The sequence below is a fragment of the Podarcis pityusensis genome, assembly GCF_964106645.2.
Source record: "Podarcis pityusensis genome assembly, chromosome: 13".
Lineage (NCBI taxonomy): Eukaryota > Metazoa > Chordata > Lepidosauria > Squamata > Lacertidae > Podarcis > Podarcis pityusensis.
Genome location: NC_138038.1, coordinates 40,163,306 through 40,189,102, shown reverse-complemented (window position 1 = coordinate 40,189,102; position 25,797 = coordinate 40,163,306). Strand labels below are relative to the sequence as shown.

The following is a 25,797-nucleotide window of genomic DNA, read 5'->3' as shown; positions in this document are numbered from 1 at the left end:
TCCCTAAGTTGCCTGGTTCTAATGAAATGTGTATCAGGCAATCAGGAGTTGCCTGCCTCTATAGACTCTCTGTAGATTCTCCTAACCTCTACTTTAATGCCTTTGATTTCATTATCAGTCCACTCGCCGAACCCCTGTTTCTATCTTTCTATCTTGTGGGGAACAACACAAAAGAGATTTTATATATATTTTTGGAAACTGCTTGCATTGTGTTCTTCCTATCTGAAAACCTATACAGGGCAATGAAAAACTGGTAGGCATAATCAGTATGGTTGCCAACTGATCATTAAAAAATGCTGTGTTCTGCATCTTTTACTGAAGTTTTTGCTGCACAGGAAGAGGCAGAGAAGCATTTCACAGCACAGAGTGAATCACCACTTCCTGTTAGCGGCAGATCCACAGAAATTATTGAAAAGCATTTATTGACATTCATCTCATCATAAACAATATTCCAAAAGTCTTGGACTTTTCTGCATGTCCACCACATATGATAAAAATCTCCTATTTTTTCTCCACACTTCCAACACTTATTCGAACTATTTTTATACATTTTGGAGATTTTTGATGGTGTAAGGTACCACCGAAACTGCATTTTCATCATATTTTCTTTGATGGTGTAACATGCAGTAAAGTTCATGTTACTGTAATTTTCCAGAGTGATTCCCATTCTCTTATCATAATGGGACGTCCGATATTCTGCACCCATCTAATCATAACCACCTTCACCTCCTCCTCCTTGACTTCCCAGTCAAGGAGGAGTCGGTACATCCTTGTGATAATCTTGGTGTAATTATTTAACAGCACTATTTCAAATTTAGAGGGCTCATTGCCAAATCCATTTTTTTTGGTCCTGTCTGTTTTTCTGAAAGCTGAACAGGTTCTAATTCTTTCCCCCCTCCTCTTATTCTTTAAATAAAGTGTTTCTTCCACAGACTGCTGCTTTCAGAGATTATGTCCAGCTATGAAATTATACGCAAAGGGAGAAAGCAATTAATTGATATACTTCAGAAGGACATAGACTGTGTTTTAGATGAGTTACGCATAGAAACTGTCATCACAAAAGAAGAATATGAGGGCCTGGAGAAAATCAAAGACTCAAAGAAAAAAAGTAGAGAGTTGCTTATTCTGATACAAGAAAAAGGGGAAGCTGCCTGTAGCCAGTTCCTGGAATGCTTAGAAGTCGCATGTCCTGGTTCAAATCATGCCCTGCAAGTTCAAAAACTCCAAAGGGCTGTGAGCCAATTCCTTTCCACCGTTTCTTTGCTGCTGGTATTTGTAATGGAGGAGAGAGCAACTTAACCCACCCAGCCCAAACGCTGTACTCAAGTTCCCTCTCTTAATCAGCCTTTTTAAAAGGAAACAGGCAGACAAACGCTACATTCTTTTTGGAGGAAGGGAGGTAGATAGATAATTTATTACGGTCAAAGACCAGCTCACATAACATAACACAATAAAAACAGCGTTCATAAAATTAAAATATACAATCGGAGCAAATTGCAGCAGTAGCTCATGAGATATATACATACACCCGTACAACGGAGATTTGGGCTACCATAAAAAATTGACCCTGAGGCGCCCCAAAGGGCAACTTCAGCATTTCCCTAGAAAGCTATTTTATTCTAGAGGATGATCTGGGCGCAGAATCTGGCTACCAGCCAGGTCATCTTGTGATCTTTGCCTAAGAGGAGAGAATTAAGTTTAGACTTGTCTGAAAGATCAGCGAGCTTCTTCAGCAAAGGATCAATAGTGTCTCTACGGATCTCAACATAAAAAGGACATCTAAAAAATATATGTTTGGGGCTTCCTATTTCCCCTAATGGGCAGGCGCAAAGTGTAGGTGCATATGGGACTCTTCTATAGGAGCCTTCCAGAACCGGTGAGGGCAGGGCCGAGCTTCTAGCAAGAGTAAAAGCCCTTCTTTCATTTCTGGATGTGAGGAAATAGAGGCATGTTGCTGGAGCGGCAACGTATCTCCCGTTTTCTATGATTTTATAATCAGGGACCCTTGTACAGTCCTGTTGTCTCTCTATGTCCATGATTCTTTGCCTAACCACAGATCTAGCTTGGCCCAGGTCCGTACTTATGAGGGTTTGGGGAGCAAGGCCCAATTTCTGAAGAGGGTTTAAGACTGCTGTCTGCTAGCCAGACTGAAACTGGTCGCTCAGAATCAATGGGGCTATTCCTTGGGGAAGCAGTTTCAAAGTTAGCCACATATATTGATGTTAGACCAATATGAGCTTCGACTTTCATCATGCCTGTTGCTAGTCTGACCCATGCATTTGAAACTCATCTAGGAACTTGTAGAAGGGCTCTGAGGACTTTGGATTGCACTCTTTCAAGGGGAGGGGTGGAAGAAACCGTTTACTAGAAATCATGTGTTATCTCAGAACCTAATTCAGAGTGAGACTTTCCGTTTCAGTTTCTGCTCTTTGCCTTTAAATATAGGAGAGGCCCAAGTGTTTGCTAGCTGGAGCTGAGAAGTCTTTCCGCTGCTCCTACAGAGAGAAGAAGGTAGGTTCTATTCCTTTCTACCTGAGATGCAAAGCATACAGATTTTATGTGAATGCTTAGAGTTTGTGTACATTTCATGAACTCTTCCTTATTAAATGTGCTTATAGCATGTGCTAAAAGTCAAATTAAATTGCGCAAATTAAATTTGCTGGTAAGCGACTGAATCCCACCCTAAAATAGCAAGTCTGGAACCACCCACAGTTTGCAGCTGAAGTAGAAAAACAAAAATTCTGATTTGGTATAAGACAACTTTTGAAAGCTGAACAGGTTCTAATTCTTTCCCCCCTCCTCTTGCTCTTTAAATAAAATGTTTCTTTCACAGACTGCTGCTTTGAGGGATTATGTCCAGCTGTGAAATTATACGCAAAGGGAGAAAGCAATTAATTGATATACTTCAGAAGGAAATAGACTGTGTTTTAGACGACTTGCGCTCAGAGATTGTCATCACAAAAGAAGAATATGAGGTCCTGGAGAAAATCAAAGACTCAAAGAAAAAAAGTAGAGAATTGCTTATTCTGATACAAGAAAAAGGGCAAGCTGCCTGTAGCCAGTTCCTGGAATGCTTAGAAGTCGCATGTCCTGGTTCAAATCATGCCCTGCAAGTTCAAAAACACGGTGAGTCCCACTATTCTTCCCAAATCTTAAAAACGTTTAGATATCTCTTCATTCTTCCTTGTTATCACAACAGCCATATGAGTTAAGAAACCACTTATCGCTTTACAGATGAGACTCAAAATCTGCTCCAGAGTTCTGGCCACTCAGTGCTGATGTCGGAATCCCATCCAGGTGAGTTTGCAGTTTAGCAGCAGAGGCAGGAGCTATTGGCTTGTTTTTGCCTTTTTTAAACCTATTTCTTTGAGGCAGGTCCAGGAAAATATTTTTCTGCCCGAGGGCTGCATTCCTTTCTGGCCAACCTTCCCTGCTGGTGGTGGGTGGGGCCAAAGGCAAAAGTGGGTGGAGCAACAAATGCATTTTTTTGTAAAAAGACTAGTTTCTACATATACCTTCATGTTATGCAGGACCTCTGGGAGATTTGGCATTAGAGAACTGAAAAGGAAAGTTCTTCATAGACTGCGGAAGGGAAGGAGCTTGCAGAGTGTGCTGCACATGATCTCCCACTTGCTATTGACAAATAGATGGTGTTCAGGTTTAGTCTTATTAAAAATTACTGTAAGTTTAAGTTAAGTCTGCTGCAACTGGATTTCTTATGGACAGTGTCAATCCTGAATATATGGGATTTGTGACGATTATGCACATTTGCCTTCAGTAGCAGTAAAGCTCTGCTGGATGAAATATAATTGCCTCTGGTCTATTTTTGGGGGGGAATCCTGCAACATGTTTAAGTTTTTACTCTGCTAACTTATGTCAGAGTTCTGCTCTGGATCAATATTGAGTAGAATTCCATGAGTTACACCTTCATCAGGAGCATATTTCTGTGTTCCTGCCTAGAGCATTCATTCCCCGAGGACACTGCTGGACGTTTTCAGAGGTACTTAATTTTGTAAAGCAAGAGCGCACCTCAAAGTCAATACCGAAAGGACCAAAAAGCGCAAATATCTGGGAAGGAAGGAAATTACTGAGCTGTATCACATTAAAGAAGAGTCTGTCTAAACCCCACAGCAAGGCCTTGGCACTTCTCTTTTTTATTATTGGTTTTCCAAATTATTACAAATCAGACCTCATGAATTTAATTTAATACAGTTTTATAAAATCAGGTTTCCCGCTCCTGTTGCCAGCATATGTCCATCTCTTCTGTTGCCATTTCATTTTTTCTTAAAATCCACTTAAAATCTTCACTAAATGTAAACCATTTTCATTGCTGCCAATATATCATCTTTAGAAACAGTAGTCTTCTTATTTTCCATAAGTACAGATTCCTTTTCACATGTGTAGTCATTCAAATCAATATTCTCACACCTGTTGTGGAGGGATATTCGGTCTCCCTTCTTGTTTTCATCCCTGCAGCTTTTGCAAAGTCGCATTCCAAACCATCTTACTTGCAGGATAAAAATAGCTTGCTTTTCCTTGACACAAAGTCTTTTCCCAGATAATCCATTTCGGCACCTTTCTCCCTCTCTACAGATCTGGTCCATAAATCATTTAAATTGCAGTCCATTCAACCTTGGGCAGGAGTGTAGGTTGTAGTAAAATCATTTTAAATTCCTTATTAAGCATATTTGCTCTCCCCCCTCATTTTCTTGGTAATCCTGTTGTGCAAATTTCATCAATTGCTGTTGTTGTCAAATTCAAATTGCTGTTCTCAGACGTGTTGTAGAGCAATATTGGTTTGTCCTCTTTGTTTCATTCCCTGCAACTTTTACAAAGTCACATTCCAAGCCATCTTGTTTGCAGGCTAAAAATAGCTCCCAGATAACATATTCGTACTGTGCCATTGTAGTTCTACTCTGGTGTTTTCCCTTAACACAAACCTTCCCCAGATGATCCACTTTGGGCCTTTTCTCCCTCCCTACAGGTCTGATCTATAAATCATTTTAATTGCCGTCCATTCAACCTTGGTCGGGGGGGGGGGTAGGACATAGTAAAATCATTTTAAATGCTTGTTAAACATGATTTGCCCCCCCTTCCCTTAGTATCACAGTACAGTCGTACCTCTGCTTACGTATCCCTCTGGATACGTAAACTTCAGGTTGTGAATGTGGGATATGCAGAAGGGCGCCTCCGGTTATGGACTTTTTGGGATATGGCTGGGGCTCCGGAATGGATCCCATCCATAACCCAGAGGTACTACTGTAGTACAAACACAATAACATCAACAAGACATACACACGGTTCTTTTATTTTCGCAGGAGAGGACAGGCAAAAGAAAGCATTTGGCGTCCATATAGAGAGAGCACAAAATCCCCTGTCCTCCCCTTCCATCAATTGCTGTAGTAAAGTTTGTCACGCTTCAAAGAGAAAGTTCATCCAATACCTCCAGAGAGCTAATTACGGTCCTTTTCGCAGCCGATTGTTGTGGCCCATTATCTTATGTCGCTTCAGGACATTGATTGCCCTCAGTGTTTCAAACTGTTAAGAAACCCTTCAGAAATCAAGCCGCCGATGGAGGAGCATCCATGGCAGGGACACGCTCCCAGGTTGCATCCATACTGCCTATCAGTTTAGGCCAGGCATAGGCAAACTCCAGCCCTCCAGATGTTTGGGACTACAATTCCCATCATCCCTAAATAACAGGACCGGTGGTCACAGATGATGGGAATTGTAGTCCCAAACATCTGGAGAGCCGGAGTTTGCCTGTGCCTGCTTTAGGCAGCCTTGGACTTAAGCAACACCACGAGATACAGTGAACTCCCCAGTATCACATGAGGAGCATTGCCAGGAATTTCACCTCTTAAAAATCTAGTTAACCCCTGCTGGAATCTCCACCACTGCACCAGAGAGCAGAGGAGAGCAGGCACAATATTTGTGGGTGTGACTGGAAACCAGGCCTTGGCATCTCTTTCCAGGAGTGGGGAACCTGTGGTCCTCCATCTCCCATCATCCCCCAGCCAGCATGGCTAGACGTCAAGAATGAAGGAAGTTGTTGAACCTTGGGAGGGTGTGTCCGCAGGTTTCTCACCCCGATCTAGCATACTGTATAATCGCAAATGTTCAGAATGTATACCCCATTTTGCTAGAAACTTGTTTGTTTCTAGGTTGCTCAGTCAGTGAAGAGGAAGGTGAAATTCAGAAACACCCAGAGGAAGAGAAGATAGATTTTGAAATCAGTAAGGTAAAGGGTACCCTGACAATTAGGTCCAGTCGTGGCCGACTCTGGGGTCACGGCACTCATCTTGATTTATTGGCCGAGGGAGCCAGCGTACAGCCTCCGGGTCATGTGGCCAGCATGACTAAGCCGCTTCTGGCGAACCACAGCAGCGCTCGAAAACGCCGTTTCCCTTTCCGCCGGAGCGGTACCTATTTATCTACTTGCACTTTGACGAGCTTTCGAACTGCTAGGTTGGCAGGAGCAGAGACTGAGCAACGGGAGCTCACCCCGTCTCTAGGTTATCCAAGTCAAGACAAAGAAGATGATGTCCGGGAAGAATTGGAGGAAGAGAATAAACACCCCACCACAGGTAATCCCTCCTAATCATCATCACAGTGGAAAGGGAATGTCGGGTGTGTTGGAGAGAGAGTTTTGGAAGAGAGATCTTACGCTCTCGTAGCAGAGTGCCGTATTTTTCGCTCCATAGGGCGCACCGAACCATAGGGCACACCTAGTTTTGGGAGGAGGAAAACAAGAAAAAATTATTCTGAATCCCAGAAGCCAGAACAGCAAGAGGGATCTGGCTTCTGGGATACCGTGTGGCTGTTCTGGCTTCTGGGATAACCGCGCCAAGCCTCTTCAGGGCAGCGGGATGAAGGCTCACCCTGCCCGAAGAGGCCGCGCAGGGCTAAGGCAGAAGCCAGGACAGGCGCATCGCTGAAGGGGCGCTGCACAGTTCTCTCTCTCTGCGCAGTGCCTCTCCTTTACAGGAAAGGCGCTGCGCAGAGAGGGAGAAGGCGCAGCGCTCTTCAGCGAAGCTGGAAAAAGAACAGAAGGAGACCCTCCTGTTCCTCCTCGGGCTTCGCATGACAGGCACGTCGCTGATAGCCCACTGAAGCCTTTGGAGCGCAGCGGGAACTTGCGCTGTGCTCCAAAGGCTTCAGGCGGCTACCCCTGAAGCCTGGAGAAGGAGAGGGGTCGGTGCGCACCGACCCCTCTCGCTCTCCAGGCTTCAGCGAAAGCAACGCGAAGCCTCCGGAGCGCGGAGGGAGCGCTCCCTCTGGGCTTTGGAGGCTTCGTGTTGCTATCGCTGAAGCCAATGAGCCTGCATTCACTCCATAGGACGCACACACATTTCCCCTTCATTTTTGGGGAAATGAGCGAAAGATTTTTGGGGAAATGAGTGAAAAATACGGTAAATGCTGCATCCTTAGGGAGTGCTCATCAGCTCCATGGAACCATTTGTGTGGAGTTCCTTGGGGTTCAATTTTATCTCCTCTGCTGTTTAACATCTACATGAAACCACTGAGTAGGATCATCCTGAAACAGTCCAGGACAATCCACAGTCTCCTCAGAGAGAAAGGCCTGCTTTGGGGTGTGTCCACAGGTTTCTCATCCCCTGATCTAGCATACTGTATAACTGCAAATGTTCAGAATGTCTACCCCATTTTGCTATTCCAACTTGCTTGTTTCTAGGTTGCTCAGTCGGTGAAGAGGAAGGTGAAATTCAGAAACACCCAGAGGAAGAGAAGATGAATTTTGAAATAGGTAATCTCACCTAACCAATGGTGTAATGAATGTAGAAAGTGGGGGTGCAGCTCAGGGATTCCTTTTTCAGAGCAGGAGCAATGACATGATCTGCTGGAGACGTACATGTGTAGTTGAGGATCTCCTGAACTAAAGAATTTACTAGTACACTTTTGTTCCTCATCGCTGCTGCTGTGTGGTTTCAGGTGCTGTTATGAATATTGGCCAAGGCTGCAGAAAGGTCTATCCCATTGTTGGTCCCTTAATGGGGACATGGCTTTTGAGTGGTGATTCTTATCCCAGCATGTAGCTTTTGTTGCTAAACCACTTTGAGATGTTTCACGGGAAATATATACGTGAATAGGTTGCCACCTTGGAGAAGGCCTTTTTAGATGGTTGTGCTAATGTGAGCTTCTGTCTCTAGCTTGTCCAAGTCAAGAGAAAGAAGATGATGTCCGGGAAGAATTGGAGGAAGAGAATAAACACCCCACCACAGGTAATCCCTCCTAATCATCATCACAGTGGAAAGGGAATGTCGGGTGTGTTGGAGAGAGTTTTGGAAGAGAGATCTTACGCTCTCGTAGCAGAGTGCCGTATTTTTTGCTCCATAGGGCGCACCGGACCATAGGGCACACCTAGTTTTGGGAGGAGGAAAACAAGAAAAAATTATTCTGAATCCCAGAAGCCAGAACAGCAAGAGGGATCTGGCTTCTGGGATACCGTGTGGCTGTTCTGGCTTCTGGGATAACCGCGCCAAGCCTCTTCAGGGCAGCGGGATGAAGGCTCCCCCTGCCCGAAGAGGCCGCGCAGGGCTAAGGCAGAAGCCAGGACAGGCGCATCGCTGAAGGGGCGCTGCACAGTTCTCTCTCTCTGCGCAGTGCCTCTCCTTTACAGGAAAGGCGCTGCGCAGAGAGGGAGAAGGCGCAGCGCCCTTCAGCGAAGCTGGAAAAAGAACAGAAGGAGACCCTCCTGTTCCTCCTCGGGCTTCGCATGACAGGCACGTCGCTGATAGCCCACTGAAGCCTTTGGAGCGCAGCGGGAACTTGCGCTGTGCTCCAAAGGCTTCAGGCGGCTACCCCTGAAGCCTGGAGAAGGAGAGGGGTCGGTGCGCACCGACCCCTCTCGCTCTCCAGGCTTCAGCGAAAGCAACGCGAAGCCTCCGGAGCGCGGAGGGAGCGCTCCCTCTGGGCTTTGGAGGCTTCGTGTTGCTATCGCTGAAGCCAATGAGCCTGCATTCACTCCATAGGACGCACACACATTTCCCCTTCATTTTTGGGGAAATGAGCGAAAGATTTTTGGGGAAATGAGTGAAAAATACGGTAAATGCTGCATCCTTAGGGAGTGCTCATCAGCTCCATGGAACCATTTGTGTGGAGTTCCTTGGGGTTCAATTTTATCTCCTCTGCTGTTTAACATCTACATGAAACCACTGAGTAGGATCATCCTGAAACAGTCCAGGACAATCCACAGTCTCCTCAGAGAGAAAGGCCTGCTTTGGGGTGTGTCCACAGGTTTCTCATCCCCTGATCTAGCATACTGTATAACTGCAAATGTTCAGAATGTCTACCCCATTTTGCTATTCCAACTTGCTTGTTTCTAGGTTGCTCAGTCGGTGAAGAGGAAGGTGAAATTCAGAAACACCCAGAGGAAGAGAAGATGAATTTTGAAATAGGTAATCTCACCTAACCAATGGTGTAATGAATGTAGAAAGTGGGGGTGCAGCTCAGGGATTCCTTTTTCAGAGCAGGAGCAATGACATGATCTGCTGGAGACGTACATGTGTAGTTGAGGATCTCCTGAACTAAAGAATTTACTAGTACACTTTTGTTCCTCATCGCTGCTGCTGTGTGGTTTCAGGTGCTGTTATGAATATTGGCCAAGGCTGCAGAAAGGTCTATCCCATTGTTGGTCCCTTAATGGGGACATGGCTTTTGAGTGGTGATTCTTATCCCAGCATGTAGCTTTTGTTGCTAAACCACTTTGAGATGTTTCACGGGAAATATATACGTGAATAGGTTGCCACCTTGGAGAAGGCCTTTTTAGATGGTTGTGCTAATGTGAGCTTCTGTCTCTAGCTTGTCCAAGTCAAGAGAAAGAAGATGATGTCCGGGAAGAATTGGAGGAAGAGAATAAACACCCCACCACAGGTAATCCCTCCTAATCATCATCACAGTGGAAAGGGAATGTCGGGTGTGTTGGAGAGAGTTTTGGAAGAGAGATCTTACGCTCTCGTAGCAGAGTGCCGTATTTTTTGCTCCATAGGGCGCACCGGACCATAGGGCACACCTAGTTTTGGGAGGAGGAAAACAAGAAAAAATTATTCTGAATCCCAGAAGCCAGAACAGCAAGAGGGATCTGGCTTCTGGGATACCGTGTGGCTGTTCTGGCTTCTGGGATAACCGCGCCAAGCCTCTTCAGGGCAGCGGGATGAAGGCTCCCCCTGCCCGAAGAGGCCGCGCAGGGCTAAGGCAGAAGCCAGGACAGGCGCATCGCTGAAGGGGCGCTGCACAGTTCTCTCTCTCTGCGCAGTGCCTCTCCTTTACAGGAAAGGCGCTGCGCAGAGAGGGAGAAGGCGCAGCGCCCTTCAGCGAAGCTGGAAAAAGAACAGAAGGAGACCCTCCTGTTCCTCCTCGGGCTTCGCATGACAGGCACGTCGCTGATAGCCCACTGAAGCCTTTGGAGCGCAGCGGGAACTTGCGCTGTGCTCCAAAGGCTTCAGGCGGCTACCCCTGAAGCCTGGAGAAGGAGAGGGGTCGGTGCGCACCGACCCCTCTCGCTCTCCAGGCTTCAGCGAAAGCAACGCGAAGCCTCCGGAGCGCGGAGGGAGCGCTCCCTCTGGGCTTTGGAGGCTTCGTGTTGCTATCGCTGAAGCCAATGAGCCTGCATTCACTCCATAGGACGCACACACATTTCCCCTTCATTTTTGGGGAAATGAGCGAAAGATTTTTGGGGAAATGAGTGAAAAATACGGTAAATGCTGCATCCTTAGGGAGTGCTCATCAGCTCCATGGAACCATTTGTGTGGAGTTCCTTGGGGTTCAATTTTATCCCCTCTGCTGTTTAACATCTACATGAAACCACTGAGTAGGATCATCCTGAAACAGTCCAGGACAACCCACAGTCTCCTCAGAGAGAAAGGCCTGCTTTGGGGTGTGTCCACAGGTTTCTCATCCCCTGATCTAGCATACTGTATAACTGCAAATGTTCAGAATGTCTACCCCATTTTGCTATTCCAACTTGCTTGTTTCTAGGTTGCTCAGTCGGTGAAGAGGAAGGTGAAATTCAGAAACACCCAGAGGAAGAGAAGATGAATCTTGAAATAGGTAATCTCACCTAACCAATGGTGTAATGAATGTAGAAAGTGGGGGTGCAGCTCAGGGATTCCTTTTTCAGAGCAGGAGCAATGACATGATCTGCTGGAGACGTACATGTGTAGTTGAGGATCTCCTGAACTAAAGGATTTACTAGTACACTTTTGTTCCTCATCGCTGCTGCTGTGTGGTTTCAGGTGCTGTTATGAATATTGGCCAAGGCTGCAGAAAGGTCTATCCCATTGTTGGTCCCTTAATGGGGACATGGCTTTTGAGTGGTGATTCTTATCCCAGCATGTAGCTTTTGTTGCTAAACCACTTTGAGATGTTTCACGGGAAATATATACGTGAATAGGTTGCCACCTTGGAGAAGGCCTTTTTAGATGGTTGTGCTAATGTGAGCTTCTGTCTCTAGCTTGTCCAAGTCAAGAGAAAGAAGATGATGTCCGGGAAGAATTGGAGGAAGAGAATAAACACCCCACCACAGGTAATCCCTCCTAATCATCATCACAGTGGAAAGGGAATGTCGGGTGTGTTGGAGAGAGAGTTTTGGAAGAGAGATCTTACGCTCTCGTAGCAGAGTACCGTATTTTTTGCTCCATAGGGTGCACCGGACCATAGGGCACACCTAGTTTTGGGAGGAGGAAAACAAGAAAAAATTATTCTGTATCCCATAAGCCAGAACAGCAAGAGGGAACTGGCTTCTGGGATACCGTGTGGCTGTTCTGGCTTCTGGGATAACCGCGCCAAGCCTCTTCAGGGCAGCGGGATGAAGGCTCACCCTGCCCGAAGAGGCCGCACAGGGCTAAGGCAGAAGCCAGGACAGGCGCATCGCTGAAGGGGCGCTGCACAGTTCTCTCTCTCTGCGCAGTGCCTCTCCTTCACAGGAAAGGCGCTGCGCAGAGAGGGAGAAGGCGCAGCGCCCTTCAGCGAAGCTGGAAAAGGAACAGAAGGAGACCCTCCTGTTCCTCCTCGGGCTTCGCATGACAGGCACGTCGCTGATAGCTCACTGAAGCCTTTGGAGCGCAGCGGGAACTTGCGCTGTGCTCCAAAGGCTTCAGGCGGCTACCCCTGAAGCCTGGAGAAGGAGAGGGGTCGGTGCGCACCGACCCCTCTCGCTCTCCAAGCTTCAGCGAAAGCAACGCGAAGCCTCCGGAGCGCGGAGGGAGCGCTCCCTCTGGGCTTTGGAGGCTTCGTTTTGCTATCGCTGAAGCCAATGAGCCTGCATTCACTCCATAGGACGCACACACATTTCCCCTTCATTTTTGGGGAAATGAGCGAAAGATTTTTGGGGAAATGAGTGAAAAATACGGTAAATGCTGCATCCTTAGGGAGTGCTCATCAGCTCCATGGAACCATTTGTATGGAGTTCCTTGGGGTTCAATTTTATCCCCTCTGCTGTTTAACATCTACATGAAACCACTGAGTAGGATCATCCTGAAACAGTCCAGGACAATCCACAGTCTCCTCAGAGAGAAAGGCCTGCTTTGGGGTGTGTCCACAGGTTTCTCATCCCCTGATCTAGCATACTGTATAACTGCAAATGTTCAGAATGTCTACCCCATTTTGCTATTCCAACTTGCTTGTTTCTAGGTTGCTCAGTCGGTGAAGAGGAAGGTGAAATTCAGAAACACCCAGAGGAAGAGAAGATGAATCTTGAAATAGGTAATCTCACCTAACCAATGGTGTAATGAATGTAGAAAGTGGGGGTGCAGCTCAGGGATTCCTTTTTCAGAGCAGGAGCAATGACATGATCTGCTGGAGACGTACATGTGTAGTTGAGGATCTCCTGAACTAAAGGATTTACTAGTACACTTTCGTTCCTCATTGCTGCTGCTGTGTGGTTTCAGGTGCTGTTATGAATATTGGCCAAGGCTGCAGAAAGGTCTATCCCATTGTTGGTCCCTTAATGGGGACATGGCTTTTGAGTGGTGATTCTTATCCCAGCATGTAGCTTTTGTTGCTAAACCACTTTGAGATGTTTCACGGGAAATATATACGTGAATAGGTTGCCACCTTGGAGAAGGCCTTTTTAGATGGTTGTGCTAATGTGAGCTTCTGTCTCTAGCTTGTCCAAGTCAAGAGAAAGAAGATGATGTCCGGGAAGAATTGGAGGAAGAGAATAAACACCCCACCACAGGTAATCCCTCCTAATCATCATCACAGTGGAAAGGGAATGTCGGGTGTGTTGGAGAGAGAGTTTTGGAAGAGAGATCTTACGCTCTCGTAGCAGAGTACCGTATTTTTTGCTCCATAGGGCGCACCGGACCATAGGGCACACCTAGTTTTGGGAGGAGGAAAACAAGAAAAAATTATTCTGTATCCCATAAGCCAGAACAGCAAGAGGGAACTGGCTTCTGGGATACCGTGTGGCTGTTCTGGCTTCTGGGATAACCGCGCCAAGCCTCTTCAGGGCAGCGGGATGAAGGCTCACCCTGCCCGAAGAGGCCGCGCAGGGCTAAGGCAGAAGCCAGGACAGGCGCATCGCTGAAGGGGCGCTGCACAGTTCTCTCTCTCTGCGCAGTGCCTCTCCTTCACAGGAAAGGCGCTGCGCAGAGAGGGAGAAGGCGCAGCGCCCTTCAGCGAAGCTGGAAAAGGAACAGAAGGAGACCCTCCTGTTCCTCCTCGGGCTTCGCATGACAGGCACGTCGCTGATAGCTCACTGAAGCCTTTGGAGCGCAGCGGGAACTTGCGCTGTGCTCCAAAGGCTTCAGGCGGCTACCCCTGAAGCCTGGAGAAGGAGAGGGGTCGGTGCGCACCGACCCCTCTCGCTCTCCAAGCTTCAGCGAAAGCAACGCGAAGCCTCCGGAGCGCGGAGGGAGCGCTCCCTCTGGGCTTTGGAGGCTTCGTTTTGCTATCGCTGAAGCCAATGAGCCTGCATTCACTCCATAGGACGCACACACATTTCCCCTTCATTTTTGGGGAAATGAGCGAAAGATTTTTGGGGAAATGAGTGAAAAATACGGTAAATGCTGCATCCTTAGGGAGTGCTCATCAGCTCCATGGAACCATTTGTATGGAGTTCCTTGGGGTTCAATTTTATCCCCTCTGCTGTTTAACATCTACATGAAACCACTGAGTAGGATCATCCTGAAACAGTCCAGGACAATCCACAGTCTCCTCAGAGAGAAAGGCCTGCTTTGGGGTGTGTCCACAGGTTTCTCATCCCCTGATCTAGCATACTGTATAACTGCAAATGTTCAGAATGTCTACCCCATTTTGCTATTCCAACTTGCTTGTTTCTAGGTTGCTCAGTCGGTGAAGAGGAAGGTGAAATTCAGAAACACCCAGAGGAAGAGAAGATGAATCTTGAAATAGGTAATCTCACCTAACCAATGGTGTAATGAATGTAGAAAGTGGGGGTGCAGCTCAGGGATTCCTTTTTCAGAGCAGGAGCAATGACATGATCTGCTGGAGACGTACATGTGTAGTTGAGGATCTCCTGAACTAAAGGATTTACTAGTACACTTTTGTTCCTCATCGCTGCTGCTGTGTGGTTTCAGGTGCTGTTATGAATATTGGCCAAGGCTGCAGAAAGGTCTATCCCATTGTTGGTCCCTTAATGGGGACATGGCTTTTGAGTGGTGATTCTTATCCCAGCATGTAGCTTTTGTTGCTAAACCACTTTGAGATGTTTCACGGGAAATATATACGTGAATAGGTTGCCACCTTGGAGAAGGCCTTTTTAGATGGTTGTGCTAATGTGAGCTTCTGTCTCTAGCTTGTCCAAGTCAAGAGAAAGAAGATGATGTCCGGGAAGAATTGGAGGAAGAGAATAAACACCCCACCACAGGTAATCCCTCCTAATCATCATCACAGTGGAAAGGGAATGTCGGGTGTGTTGGAGAGAGAGTTTTGGAAGAGAGATCTTACGCTCTCGTAGCAGAGTACCGTATTTTTTGCTCCATAGGGCGCACCGGACCATAGGGCACACCTAGTTTTGGGAGGAGGAAAACAAGAAAAAATTATTCTGTATCCCATAAGCCAGAACAGCAAGAGGGAACTGGCTTCTGGGATACCGTGTGGCTGTTCTGGCTTCTGGGATAACCGCGCCAAGCCTCTTCAGGGCAGCGGGATGAAGGCTCACCCTGCCCGAAGAGGCCGCGCAGGGCTAAGGCAGAAGCCAGGACAGGCGCATCGCTGAAGGGGCGCTGCACAGTTCTCTCTCTCTGCGCAGTGCCTCTCCTTCACAGGAAAGGCGCTGCGCAGAGAGGGAGAAGGCGCAGCGCCCTTCAGCGAAGCTGGAAAAGGAACAGAAGGAGACCCTCCTGTTCCTCCTCGGGCTTCGCATGACAGGCACGTCGCTGATAGCTCACTGAAGCCTTTGGAGCGCAGCGGGAACTTGCGCTGTGCTCCAAAGGCTTCAGGCGGCTACCCCTGAAGCCTGGAGAAGGAGAGGGGTCGGTGCGCACCGACCCCTCTCGCTCTCCAAGCTTCAGCGAAAGCAACGCGAAGCCTCCGGAGCGCGGAGGGAGCGCTCCCTCTGGGCTTTGGAGGCTTCGTTTTGCTATCGCTGAAGCCAATGAGCCTGCATTCACTCCATAGGACGCACACACATTTCCCCTTCATTTTTGGGGAAATGAGCGAAAGATTTTTGGGGAAATGAGTGAAAAATACGGTAAATGCTGCATCCTTAGGGAGTGCTCATCAGCTCCATGGAACCATTTGTATGGAGTTCCTTGGGGTTCAATTTTATCCCCTCTGCTGTTTAACATCTACATGAAACCACTGAGTAGGATCATCCTGAAACAGTCCAGGACAATCCACAGTCTCCTCAGAGAGAAAGGCCTGCTTTGGGGTGTGTCCACAGGTTTCTCATCCCCTGATCTAGCATACTGTATAACTGCAAATGTTCAGAATGTCTACCCCATTTTGCTATTCCAACTTGCTTGTTTCTAGGTTGCTCAGTCGGTGAAGAGGAAGGTGAAATTCAGAAACACCCAGAGGAAGAGAAGATGAATCTTGAAATAGGTAATCTCACCTAACCAATGGTGTAATGAATGTAGAAAGTGGGGGTGCAGCTCAGGGATTCCTTTTTCAGAGCAGGAGCAATGACATGATCTGCTGGAGACGTACATGTGTAGTTGAGGATCTCCTGAACTAAAGGATTTACTAGTACACTTTTGTTCCTCATCGCTGCTGCTGTGTGGTTTCAGGTGCTGTTATGAATATTGGCCAAGGCTGCAGAAAGGTCTATCCCATTGTTGGTCCCTTAATGGGGACATGGCTTTTGAGTGGTGATTCTTATCCCAGCATGTAGCTTTTGTTGCTAAGCCACTTTGAGATGTTTCACGGGAAATATATACGTGAATAGGTTGCCACCTTGGAGAAGGCCTTTTTAGATGGTTGTGCTAATGTGAGCTTCTGTCTCTAGCTTGTCCAAGTCAAGAGAAAGAAGATGATGTCCGGGAAGAATTGGAGGAAGAGAATAAACACCCCACCACAGGTAATCCCTCCTAATCATCATCACAGTGGAAAGGGAATGTCGGGTGTGTTGGAGAGAGAGTTTTGGAAGAGAGATCTTACGCTCTCGTAGCAGAGTAAAGGCTGCATGCTTAGGGAGTGCTCTTCAGCTCCATGGAACCATTTGTATGGAGTTCCTTGGGGTTCAATTTTATCCCCTCTGCTGTTTAACATCTACATGAAACCACTGAGTAGGATCATCCTGAAACAGTCCAGGACAACCCACAGTCTCCTCAGAGAGAAAGGCCTGCTTTGGGGTGTGTCCACAGGTTTCTCATCCCCTGATCTAGCATACTGTATAACTGCAAATGTTCAGAATGTCTACCCCATTTTGCTATTCCAACTTGCTTGTTTCTAGGTTGCTCAGTCGGTGAAGAGGAAGGTAAAATTCAGAAACACCCAGAGGAAGAGAAGATGAATCTTGAAATAGGTAATCTCACCTAATCAATGGTGTAATGAATGGAGAAAGTGAGGGGGTGCAGCTCAGGGATTCCTTTTTCAGAGCAGGAGCAATGACATGATCTGCTGGAAAGGTACATGTGTGGAGTTAAGTAGAACGGTGATTGCTCCAACCGCATTAAAACTGCATTAGTTACTTCTACCCTCAACTACCTTTAAGCAAACATTCCCCAGCAAAAAAAAACTAGGCTAAAATAAACCACGTATACTTAGCTTTGAAAATAAGTAAAAGTTTTGCTCACAGAGTCTCCAGAAGTTACAGCAAACAAGTCTCCACCCACTGGCAGTAAAACAAAGGTGGAAAATGTTCTAAATGACTTTAAAAGTTATTGGTTTCCTTACAATGTTTCCTTACAATGTTTGGGTTAGCAAAGATGCAGGCTTTAAAATCTCCCTTTTGGAGAGATTCAGTTCACTTGGTTTTTCTTGCAGCTGGGAGCCAAAGGAGGTGGGGAGAGAATGTGAGGGATCTCCGCCCCCCCCGCCCCCCCCCCCGCTGTCAACCTGAGCTCAGGTTAACCCTTTCATTCCCACAAGAGTCTGTCTACCTAATCCTTGAAAGTCTCTCCAGGCCATAGCCCCACAAGTCTTGCTCTGAGCTCCTCTTGAGTGTGTTTGATTGGCTGGAAGGGGTCCTTGGACTGCAATAATGCTGTATGCTTGCCTTGATGGGAGGATGGAGAGATGTGGGGGTGGGTGGTGGGTGGTGTGTGGAGAAAGGTTTAGCTTTGTGTGGCTGGAAAGAGCCCCATTGCACAGAGTCATCATATTTGTTTTGCTCTGCCCACTTCTGCCTCTGTGTCCTCACCCAACCATTGGCCTCCGGCTTTTGGAAAGTAACCCACAAAGAAATGTAATTGCATCTTCTTCAAAAAATCTCATTGAACATAACAGAAAAGTGCAGTGATATTTAACACTGTCACACGTTGATGTCTGTTGTCCCATCACTCATCTTCTTCCAAACAGTCCACCTTTTAGGGGATGCAGGTCTGTTGCACAAGGGTGCCAAATCTTCTTTTTATTGCACAAGCTGAATTTGTTGATAGGTAGTTGGCTCCCACCCAGAAATAATGACAGCCTGAAATCACTCCAAGACAAAGAAGTCCTGTGCAGAGGAAGGATGCTAACTGATTTTCTTTATCCATCTCAATTGGGGTTTAAGCCTGGTTTTGGTACAGATACTGCTCTGGTCATCCTGTATGATGACCTCTGTCAAGAGAGAAATAGGGGAAATGTGTTCTTGTAAATTCTTGTCAGTCTTTCAATACCATCTACCATAGTATCCTTCTGGAGTGGCTGTCCAAACTAGGAGTGGGTGGCACTGCTTTGTGGTGATGCTTAGGGGGTGCTCTTCAGCTCCATGGAACCATCAATGTGGAGTTCCTTGGGGCTCAATTTTATCTCCTATGCTGTTTACCATCTACATGAAACCACAAGGTAGGGATCATCCTGAAACAGTTCAGGACCACAATACCTCTCCCCATACAAAGCAACCGAGATCCTGCAATCATCCTTTTGTGCCTCCTCCATGAGAGATCTGGAGGGAGGCAACATGAGAACAGGCCTTTCCTGCTATGGCTCCCCACTTGTGGAATGCTCTCCCTAGGGAGGCTTGCCTGGTTCCTTTGTTACATATCTTTAGGTTCCAAGCAAAAACATTTTTCTTCTCTTAGGCCTTTTGCTAATTAAACAAAATTCATGGCCTTTAAAACAGAGGGGGTGTTTGTTATTATGTTTTTTTATGTTATTATCAATTTTAATATATTGGTAAATACGTTTCTCATTTTCTACAGAGAGAAGAAAAGCAGTTATGGATATTCTGTGCAAACTAAATCTAGAAAAGCATAAAAGCAAAGCGCTCTCCCTCCAAGAAGTCCTGAAAATAGGTTCAGGGAGCTTGAAGGAATTCACCCCTCAAACCTGGGAAGATTTACCTTGGCATTTTCTGAGGAAGATATTGGCTCTGAATGTGACAGCCAGGAGCACCAGCTTCAAACAAGTTGTTTCTGATGATCAAGTACTTAGAAGAAATGAGGGGACTGAGAGGATTGATAAGGACATTTTCGTTGCTCTTGAAATGGGTGAGAGTCATTCTGTGAACCCCCTTGATGTCCTTTGTGCTGTTCTGCTTTGTTCTGACAGTTTCCTCCAACAGGAGATCCTCCTCAAAATGTCCATGTGCCAGTTTGCCCTGCCTTTGATTCTGCCTCCCCTCATGACCTCCAAGTGCACCCTTATGCTCTGGGCCATGAGGGACATCGTGAAAAAATGGAGGCCCCTTTCCTTGGCTGAAAGCAGAGGCTTTAGGGAGGACAGCCTGGTACTGACATCCATGCCAACTGTTTCCTTCGTACGAATGGGGAACTGCAACATATCTAAATCCAAAGTCCTCAACGAGTTCCTCAGCCCTTCTCAGCAGCATATTGATTTCTTTCTACACCGAGATATGGAGTGTGGGAACGTCCCTCGGGAAATTGCTGATGGGCTTGTAGAGATTGCCTGGTATTTCCCAGGAGGACGGACGAACACAGATCTCTTCCCAGAGCCAGTTGCTGTTGCAAATCTCCGTGGAGATGTTGAGTCTCACTGGGTGCAGTTCAGCTTTTTAACGCAGGTCTCCTCAGCTGTGTTCATATTTGCTGAATGCATTGGCGAGAGAGAATATACTCTCTTGTCATCACTGAAGGACTTGTCAACTCAGTTCTACTTTATCTTGGAAGGTCGCAGTAAAAAATCTGATTGTACCTTGGAGTTCTTAAATAAACTGGCACCAGTGATTAAACTTGACAATTCACATATATTGGTAAAGAATGCCACAATGAATAAAGCAGTATTTGTAGAACTCCTTCGAGCTGCAGTTGGAAAAATAATAGCCTCAAATCCTAAGTGTGTAAGTATTGATAAGATGTGTACAACAGCCCATGAACTTAAAATCCAGGTGGATGAAGACCACAAAGAATGTCAGGATGCCCTCAGGTGTGCCACAGAAATTTCAGGAGAAATAAAAGATGTAGCGGTTTACAAAAAAGAAACACTGATACTCCAAGGTGATCTCTGGAAAAATCTGGCCAAAGTGGAGAAAGAACTATGCAGAATGGAAAGACAAGGGGACATGCCTTCGGAAAAATACAGATCAGAATTGAGAGGCAGATGGTTGGAACTGCGTAGGCAGCAGAGTCAACGTAATCTCACCATTGGTTTGATTAATTTCATCCACGGCATAAAAAAATTGAAGGATGCAGAGAGGAATTACTTCTTGAAATGGATGAAGTTCAACCTGGACCATATTGCTAGGGGAAATCTTTCCAAGTTACGTGCTGACTATAAAGAGAAATGCAAGACGTTAGGAGATGATGGGCGGAAGATTGCAGAGGTAGACCAGTTGATCTCATCCTCTTCCTTGGGAGTTGAGCATTTCATGCGTGAGCTGGGGCAGTTCTATGAGGCAGAATGCTCAATGGTTAATGAGGGCAAAATAGCTAAAAACAAAAGGCAGTTTGCCCATTTCCCAAGCATTGCAGCTGAACTACTGCTGGAAGGGTTTCCCCTGGAGCTCATTGATGGTGATGCATCCAATATCCCCCTGCAGTGGATAACTGATGTTCTGAATAAACTCAATAACAAACTTAGGGGACAATCCAAGATGATGGTGATAACCGTTCTGGGGGTGCAGAGCACTGGGAAATCGACCCTTCTGAACACCATGTTTGGCCTGCAGTTTGCTGTCAGCAGTGGGAGGTGCACACGAGGTGCCTTCATGACGCTTCTTAACGTCTCAGAGAATTTGGTTCAGGATCTTGGCTGTGACTTCATCCTGGTAATAGACACAGAGGGCTTGAAAGCCCCTGAACTGGCCAAAATGGAAGACAGCTATCAGCATGACAATGAGTTGGCCACTCTAGTGATTGGGCTGAGCGACATCACCATTGTCAACATGGCCATGGAAAATGCCACCGAAATGAAGGACATCCTGCAAATTGTGACCCATGCCTTCCTCAGGATGGAGAGGATTGGGCAAAAACCCAACTGCCAGTTTGTTCATCAGAACGTCAGTGATGTTTCTGCACATGACCAAAACATGAGGGACAGGAAGCATCTTTTGGAACAGCTGAATGAAATGACCCAGGCTGCAGCAAAAATGGAAAAACTCAATAGGGATATCAAGTTTTCAGACATCATGGACTACGACCCAGAAATGCACAATTGGTACATCCCAGGTCTTTGGCATGGAGTCCCACCCATGGCCCCAGTTAACATGGGATACAGTGAAAAAGTCCTTGAATTAAAGAAGTACATATTTGAATTCATAAAGAACCGCTCATGTAAAATACCTCCCAAGGACATCCCTCAGTTTATTGAATGGGTGAAAAGTCTGTGGAATGCTGTGAAACATGAGAACTTCATCTTCAGCTTCCGAAACAGCCTCATAGCAGAAGCTTATAACCAGATCTCCATGAAATATTCTGAATGGGACTGGCATTTTCGCAGAGAGATGCACCTCTGGGTGTCTGAACAGGAAGCGTCAATACAGAATGCTTCTCCCGATGAATTTGATAAAGGCAGTTTTAAAAATGAGCTTTATCAGCAGCTGTTGGCTGGAGAAGAGCAAATTTTGGAGAATTTGAAGCAATACTTTGAAAGCAGAGCAGCAAATCTGCATTTGGTAGAAAGGTACAGAGAAGATTTTGTCCGCAGTGCTCACAGCCTCAAGCAGGAACTGGAAAGTTATTCTTACAACAAATGTCAGGAAGCTGTTCGCATTAAGAAGGGGCTTCACAAGATTCACTCTCTACAAACTGAATACTTGAAAATAATTGAAGGAAAGGTTGATGGGCTACTTAAAAAATGCCGGGAAAATGAAGATAGGATTGAAGATCAAGAACTGAAAAAAGAGTTTGAAAGAATGTGGATGGAAACATTGTCAGAAATATCACCTGTTCCCTTAGAGAAACGACAAATATATGAAGAGGTTGACTTATATTTGAGAAGGGAATTGTTACATCGAGGATGCCCAGTCAATGTAAAATTACAGGAAGCAAAATCTTTGTTAAGCTACAGAATGAATACTTTTCAAATGAAATCTGAATATATGGATTCAACATGGTGGCGCCGTGTGAAACGCTACTTTGCTAAAAAGGAGTGTTTGCATGAGATAGAAGAACTTGCTAACTCCTTGATGGCTAAATGCAGTTCCTACATTTGTAAAAAGGTTGATTCCAAAGGAGACTATGATGATACATATTGTGGTGAACTTTTACAGATTATCAATGAAATGCTTCAACAGTCTGATGCTCAGAAACTTCCCATAACAACACGGTTTGAAGTAGCTCTAAAGCTGCACATTTTGGGGGAAGCAGCTCATGAATTTCAAAAGATGCATGAAGAGTTTATTAAGGAAAATGATCCCTATATACGCTTAGAGAAACTGAAGCCTCATTATTTCTCAATTTTCAGAGATCTTTATCTAGAAAAAGATGCCCAGCAAACCAGAGCCAAGAATTTCTGTGACCAGTGTCTCCATCCTGCCCTTGTGAGTTATATCAACAAAAGACTTGGGATAGAAATAGTAGATGATATTCTCAACAGTGCACAGTCCATTGGGTATGCCAGTCGGAGCTTCTTCCAGTTCACTGTCCTGAAGGAACTGTTGGAAGAGGGTAATGTCGACAGTTACGTAAAATACATCAGGGCTTATGAAACGTTTGTCAAAAACTGGATCCAGAAACAAATTTTGGATTACTATGCAGAGAATGAGTGTCTGAAGAAACTGGAGGGAGAGATTCTCTCTGCAATAGTAAAGAAAATTATAGAAACACTGGAAAAATTAAAGCATCAAGATATTGAGACAGTCTCAGAATTTTTGGACAGTTTTTGCAGAGAAATGCAGAAGGAGTTAATAATTTCTAAGGGCAGTCTGTTAGGGGTACAGTTTAAGAATGCAACGGATCCTGCACAGTTTTCTGCTTATGTTGAAAACTTCCTTGCCGATTTGCAACAGCAAATAATATCTGAATATGATATCCTGGATCTCCAGTCTAAACTCTCCAAATTGCCTGTGAGCCCCCAGGATGAGATCTTCAAGCGGGTGTTTGGCTGTGGGAAGCAGTGTCCTTTCTGCAAAGTCCCCTGTGAAGCTGGAGGGAGTGCTCATCAAGAACATTTTGCAACTGTCCATCGGCCTCGAGGACTGGGAACATACAGAGAAATAGTGTCAGAAAAGCTTGTTTATGGTATCTGTTCCACTGCTGTGGCTTCCAACACTGAGTTCAAAAATCAGGACACAAATTGGGAACTCTATCCATACAAAGATTATCGTTCATATTATCCAGACTGGTGCATCCAACCAGATCCCAGTATCAATGCTTCAGATTACTGGAAGTTTGTTTTGAACAAATATAACCATGATTTTGCAAGAATATATGAAGCTAAACCAGCTGATCTGCCAGAGGACTGGAAAAACATTACTGAAGAACAAGCACTGAAGGCCTTAAAGGACATTTATAATATGAAGTGAGCATTCTTATCTTGGCAGAAGAGAAACATGGATCTTCTTCCCATGAAAGCATTCCACAAATTATGGAAGTCTTAATAACACAGAAAGGGCCCCTTGAAAGTTTGAAGGATCCTTAATTTTCAGATAACACTGATAGATAGGGCAAATAGGGTTCTGCATCCCTAAGTCCCTGGCTGGATTTCCATTTATTTCACTGTGCCTTACGTTTTGTGCCACATACCTTTATCACTGTGTTCATCTTCTGCATTCAGGTGCACGTTTATCCAATCTCATTTTTCTTCTCTTTCCCGATTGTTCTTAATCCAGAGCATATTATTTATCCTGAGCAGCAATCTTTCCTCTTCCCCTCCATTGTATTAAAATACTGCTGCTAACTTGGAATTTGAAATTCACCAGGTGATGGCAGCAGTACAGCTCACCCCCAACTCAGACTTTCTCATAGTGGGGGTTCTACAGATGGTAACCTTGCTTCCCTACCTGTTTATTATTATTACTCTCTCAGTTATCACGATAATTTCATGTAATTGTCTACAGGAATGCAATGTATTCTGTAATGCACTACCTTGCAATGAAAGCAATATTAATAAACATATATTTTAAAAGTTCTATCACTTTAAAAAATCCATTAGTCTTCAACTTCTCTCTGGAGAAGTTTTCAGGACAAAATAAAAAAAAATCCTTCCAGTAGCACCTTAGAGACCAAAATCATAGCTGTCAACTTACAGATTTGAAAATAAGGAACCAGCAGCCTCGAAAATAAGGGATCAGGAGCCAAAATAAGGGATTTTAGACAACCAGCAGCCAAACGAAGCCTCAAGCGGTGGTTCCCATGTTGTGACTAGCATGAAGTGGGGGCTGCCCAGCTCCCCTCATTCCCCGCAAGCCTTCCTTTCACCGTGCCCTCCGCCTCTCGCTTCTTCCCCACTCGCTCATCTCTCCCCACCACACTTCCTAGGGAGGAAGAGAGGAAGGGAACGGTCTCTCCAGCTCCGCAGCCGAGCCGAGGACAGCTGCACCCCCGCCGGGAGAGGCAAGGCGAGAGGGCAGGGAGGACATTGGGCCTGTGTTGCTAACCCCCCTCGTTCCCCGGCGGGATGGAGACTGCTGCTCCTCCCGCCTCAGTTTTCTTTCGACGACGCACGGCCTGTTGAGTTTTTCTTTGAATCTGATAGCACCCTGAGCGCGCAGAGGCAGCGGGAAAGGGCTGGGGGGGGGGGGAGACGGATGCCGCGGAGCAGCGCGCGGCTGCGGGGTGTAGTTGTTGTTGCTGCTGCCGCCGCCGCCGGCGGCGGCGAGGAGAAGGGTCGGAGAGGCTCAACTCTCAACTCCCAACTCAGGCTTGCTCATAGTGGGGGTTCTACAGATGGTAACCTTGCTTCCCTTCCTGTTTATTATTATTACTCTCTCAGTTATCATGATAATTTCATGTAATTGTCTACAGGAATGCAATCTATTCTGTAATGCATTACCTTGCAATGAAAACAATATTAATAAACATATATTTTAAAAGTTCTACCACTTTAAAAAATCCATTAGTCTTCAACTTCTCTCTGGAAGAACAGACTGTTTTCAGGGACAAAATAAAAATATTCCTTCCAGTTGCACCTTAGAGACCAACTAAGTGTTTTCAGGGAGACACACAAGTCCTTTTCAGAGTGCCTTGATTGGTTGGGTGATGAGAAATTCAGGATGGTTGATCTACTGATGTACCACTCTAGATCCTTCCATGGTTCCTTCCAAGTCTCCTAGTTAAGGACATTTATCTTCACTTCTACAGAACTGCAACAAGCAATACAGATGCAAGAGTTCAGAATTTTAAATGGACAAAGAAACAAAAGGTTTAGAGATCTTAGAAATGCAGGCAGACGTCATCCAGGTGTATATCCCTTTGCAGACTGTGGGTTTAACCACATGGGCATTTAATGTGTATTTTAAGCTGGATGTGTCTCAGTTCTTTGGGTGTTGTCCACTTGGGGTTCTACCTCTCCAACAGCTTTTTCCACAGTAAATTATTTTCTTCCCAAATCAGGGGAAATCCAGTAAGGGAAGTGTATCAAATATAAAATTGTTGCCTGACTGTGAATATCACAGAGTTCATTGTGTGGGCGGGTGGTTTCTGGTGACATTTTTTGTGGCGCCATTTATCTCTCTGCTCTCTAGGTCCGTTGTGCTTTCTTGTGAGCTACATATCATAGAATTGTGAGGATCCTCTAGTGTCTAGTCCAACCTATGCAGCTGTCCCACACAGGGATCAAACCTGCAACTGTGGCATTATCGGCACCATGCTCTTTACCAACTGAGCTATC

General features: G+C 45.8%; 2 protein-coding genes across 2 annotated transcripts in view; both read left to right on the top strand.

Moving 5' to 3' along the window:
• LOC308461750 (interferon-induced very large GTPase 1-like) overlaps positions 1 to 24,097 on the top strand; it is a 72,211-nt gene extending 48,114 nt beyond the window's left edge. Inside the window, exons 7-20 of the mRNA XM_080978873.1 lie at positions 7,694 to 7,765; positions 8,169 to 8,240; positions 9,345 to 9,416; positions 9,820 to 9,891; positions 10,996 to 11,067; positions 11,471 to 11,542; positions 12,649 to 12,720; positions 13,124 to 13,195; positions 14,302 to 14,373; positions 14,777 to 14,848; positions 15,955 to 16,026; positions 16,430 to 16,501; positions 16,877 to 16,948; positions 18,771 to 24,097. Coding sequence (XP_080834999.1) covers positions 7,694 to 7,765; positions 8,169 to 8,240; positions 9,345 to 9,416; positions 9,820 to 9,891; positions 10,996 to 11,067; positions 11,471 to 11,542; positions 12,649 to 12,720; positions 13,124 to 13,195; positions 14,302 to 14,373; positions 14,777 to 14,848; positions 15,955 to 16,026; positions 16,430 to 16,501; positions 16,877 to 16,948; positions 18,771 to 23,491 — 5,657 coding nt within the window. The 3' untranslated portion in view covers positions 23,492 to 24,097. The remainder of the gene's footprint in view (positions 1 to 7,693; positions 7,766 to 8,168; positions 8,241 to 9,344; positions 9,417 to 9,819; positions 9,892 to 10,995; positions 11,068 to 11,470; positions 11,543 to 12,648; positions 12,721 to 13,123; positions 13,196 to 14,301; positions 14,374 to 14,776; positions 14,849 to 15,954; positions 16,027 to 16,429; positions 16,502 to 16,876; positions 16,949 to 18,770) is intronic.
• Positions 2,323 to 25,797, top strand: part of LOC308461753 (interferon-induced very large GTPase 1-like) — a 52,918-nt gene continuing 29,443 nt past the window's right edge. The window contains 1 exon segment of the mRNA XM_080978886.1: positions 2,323 to 2,511. The gene's annotated coding sequence lies outside the window, so the exon portion shown is untranslated.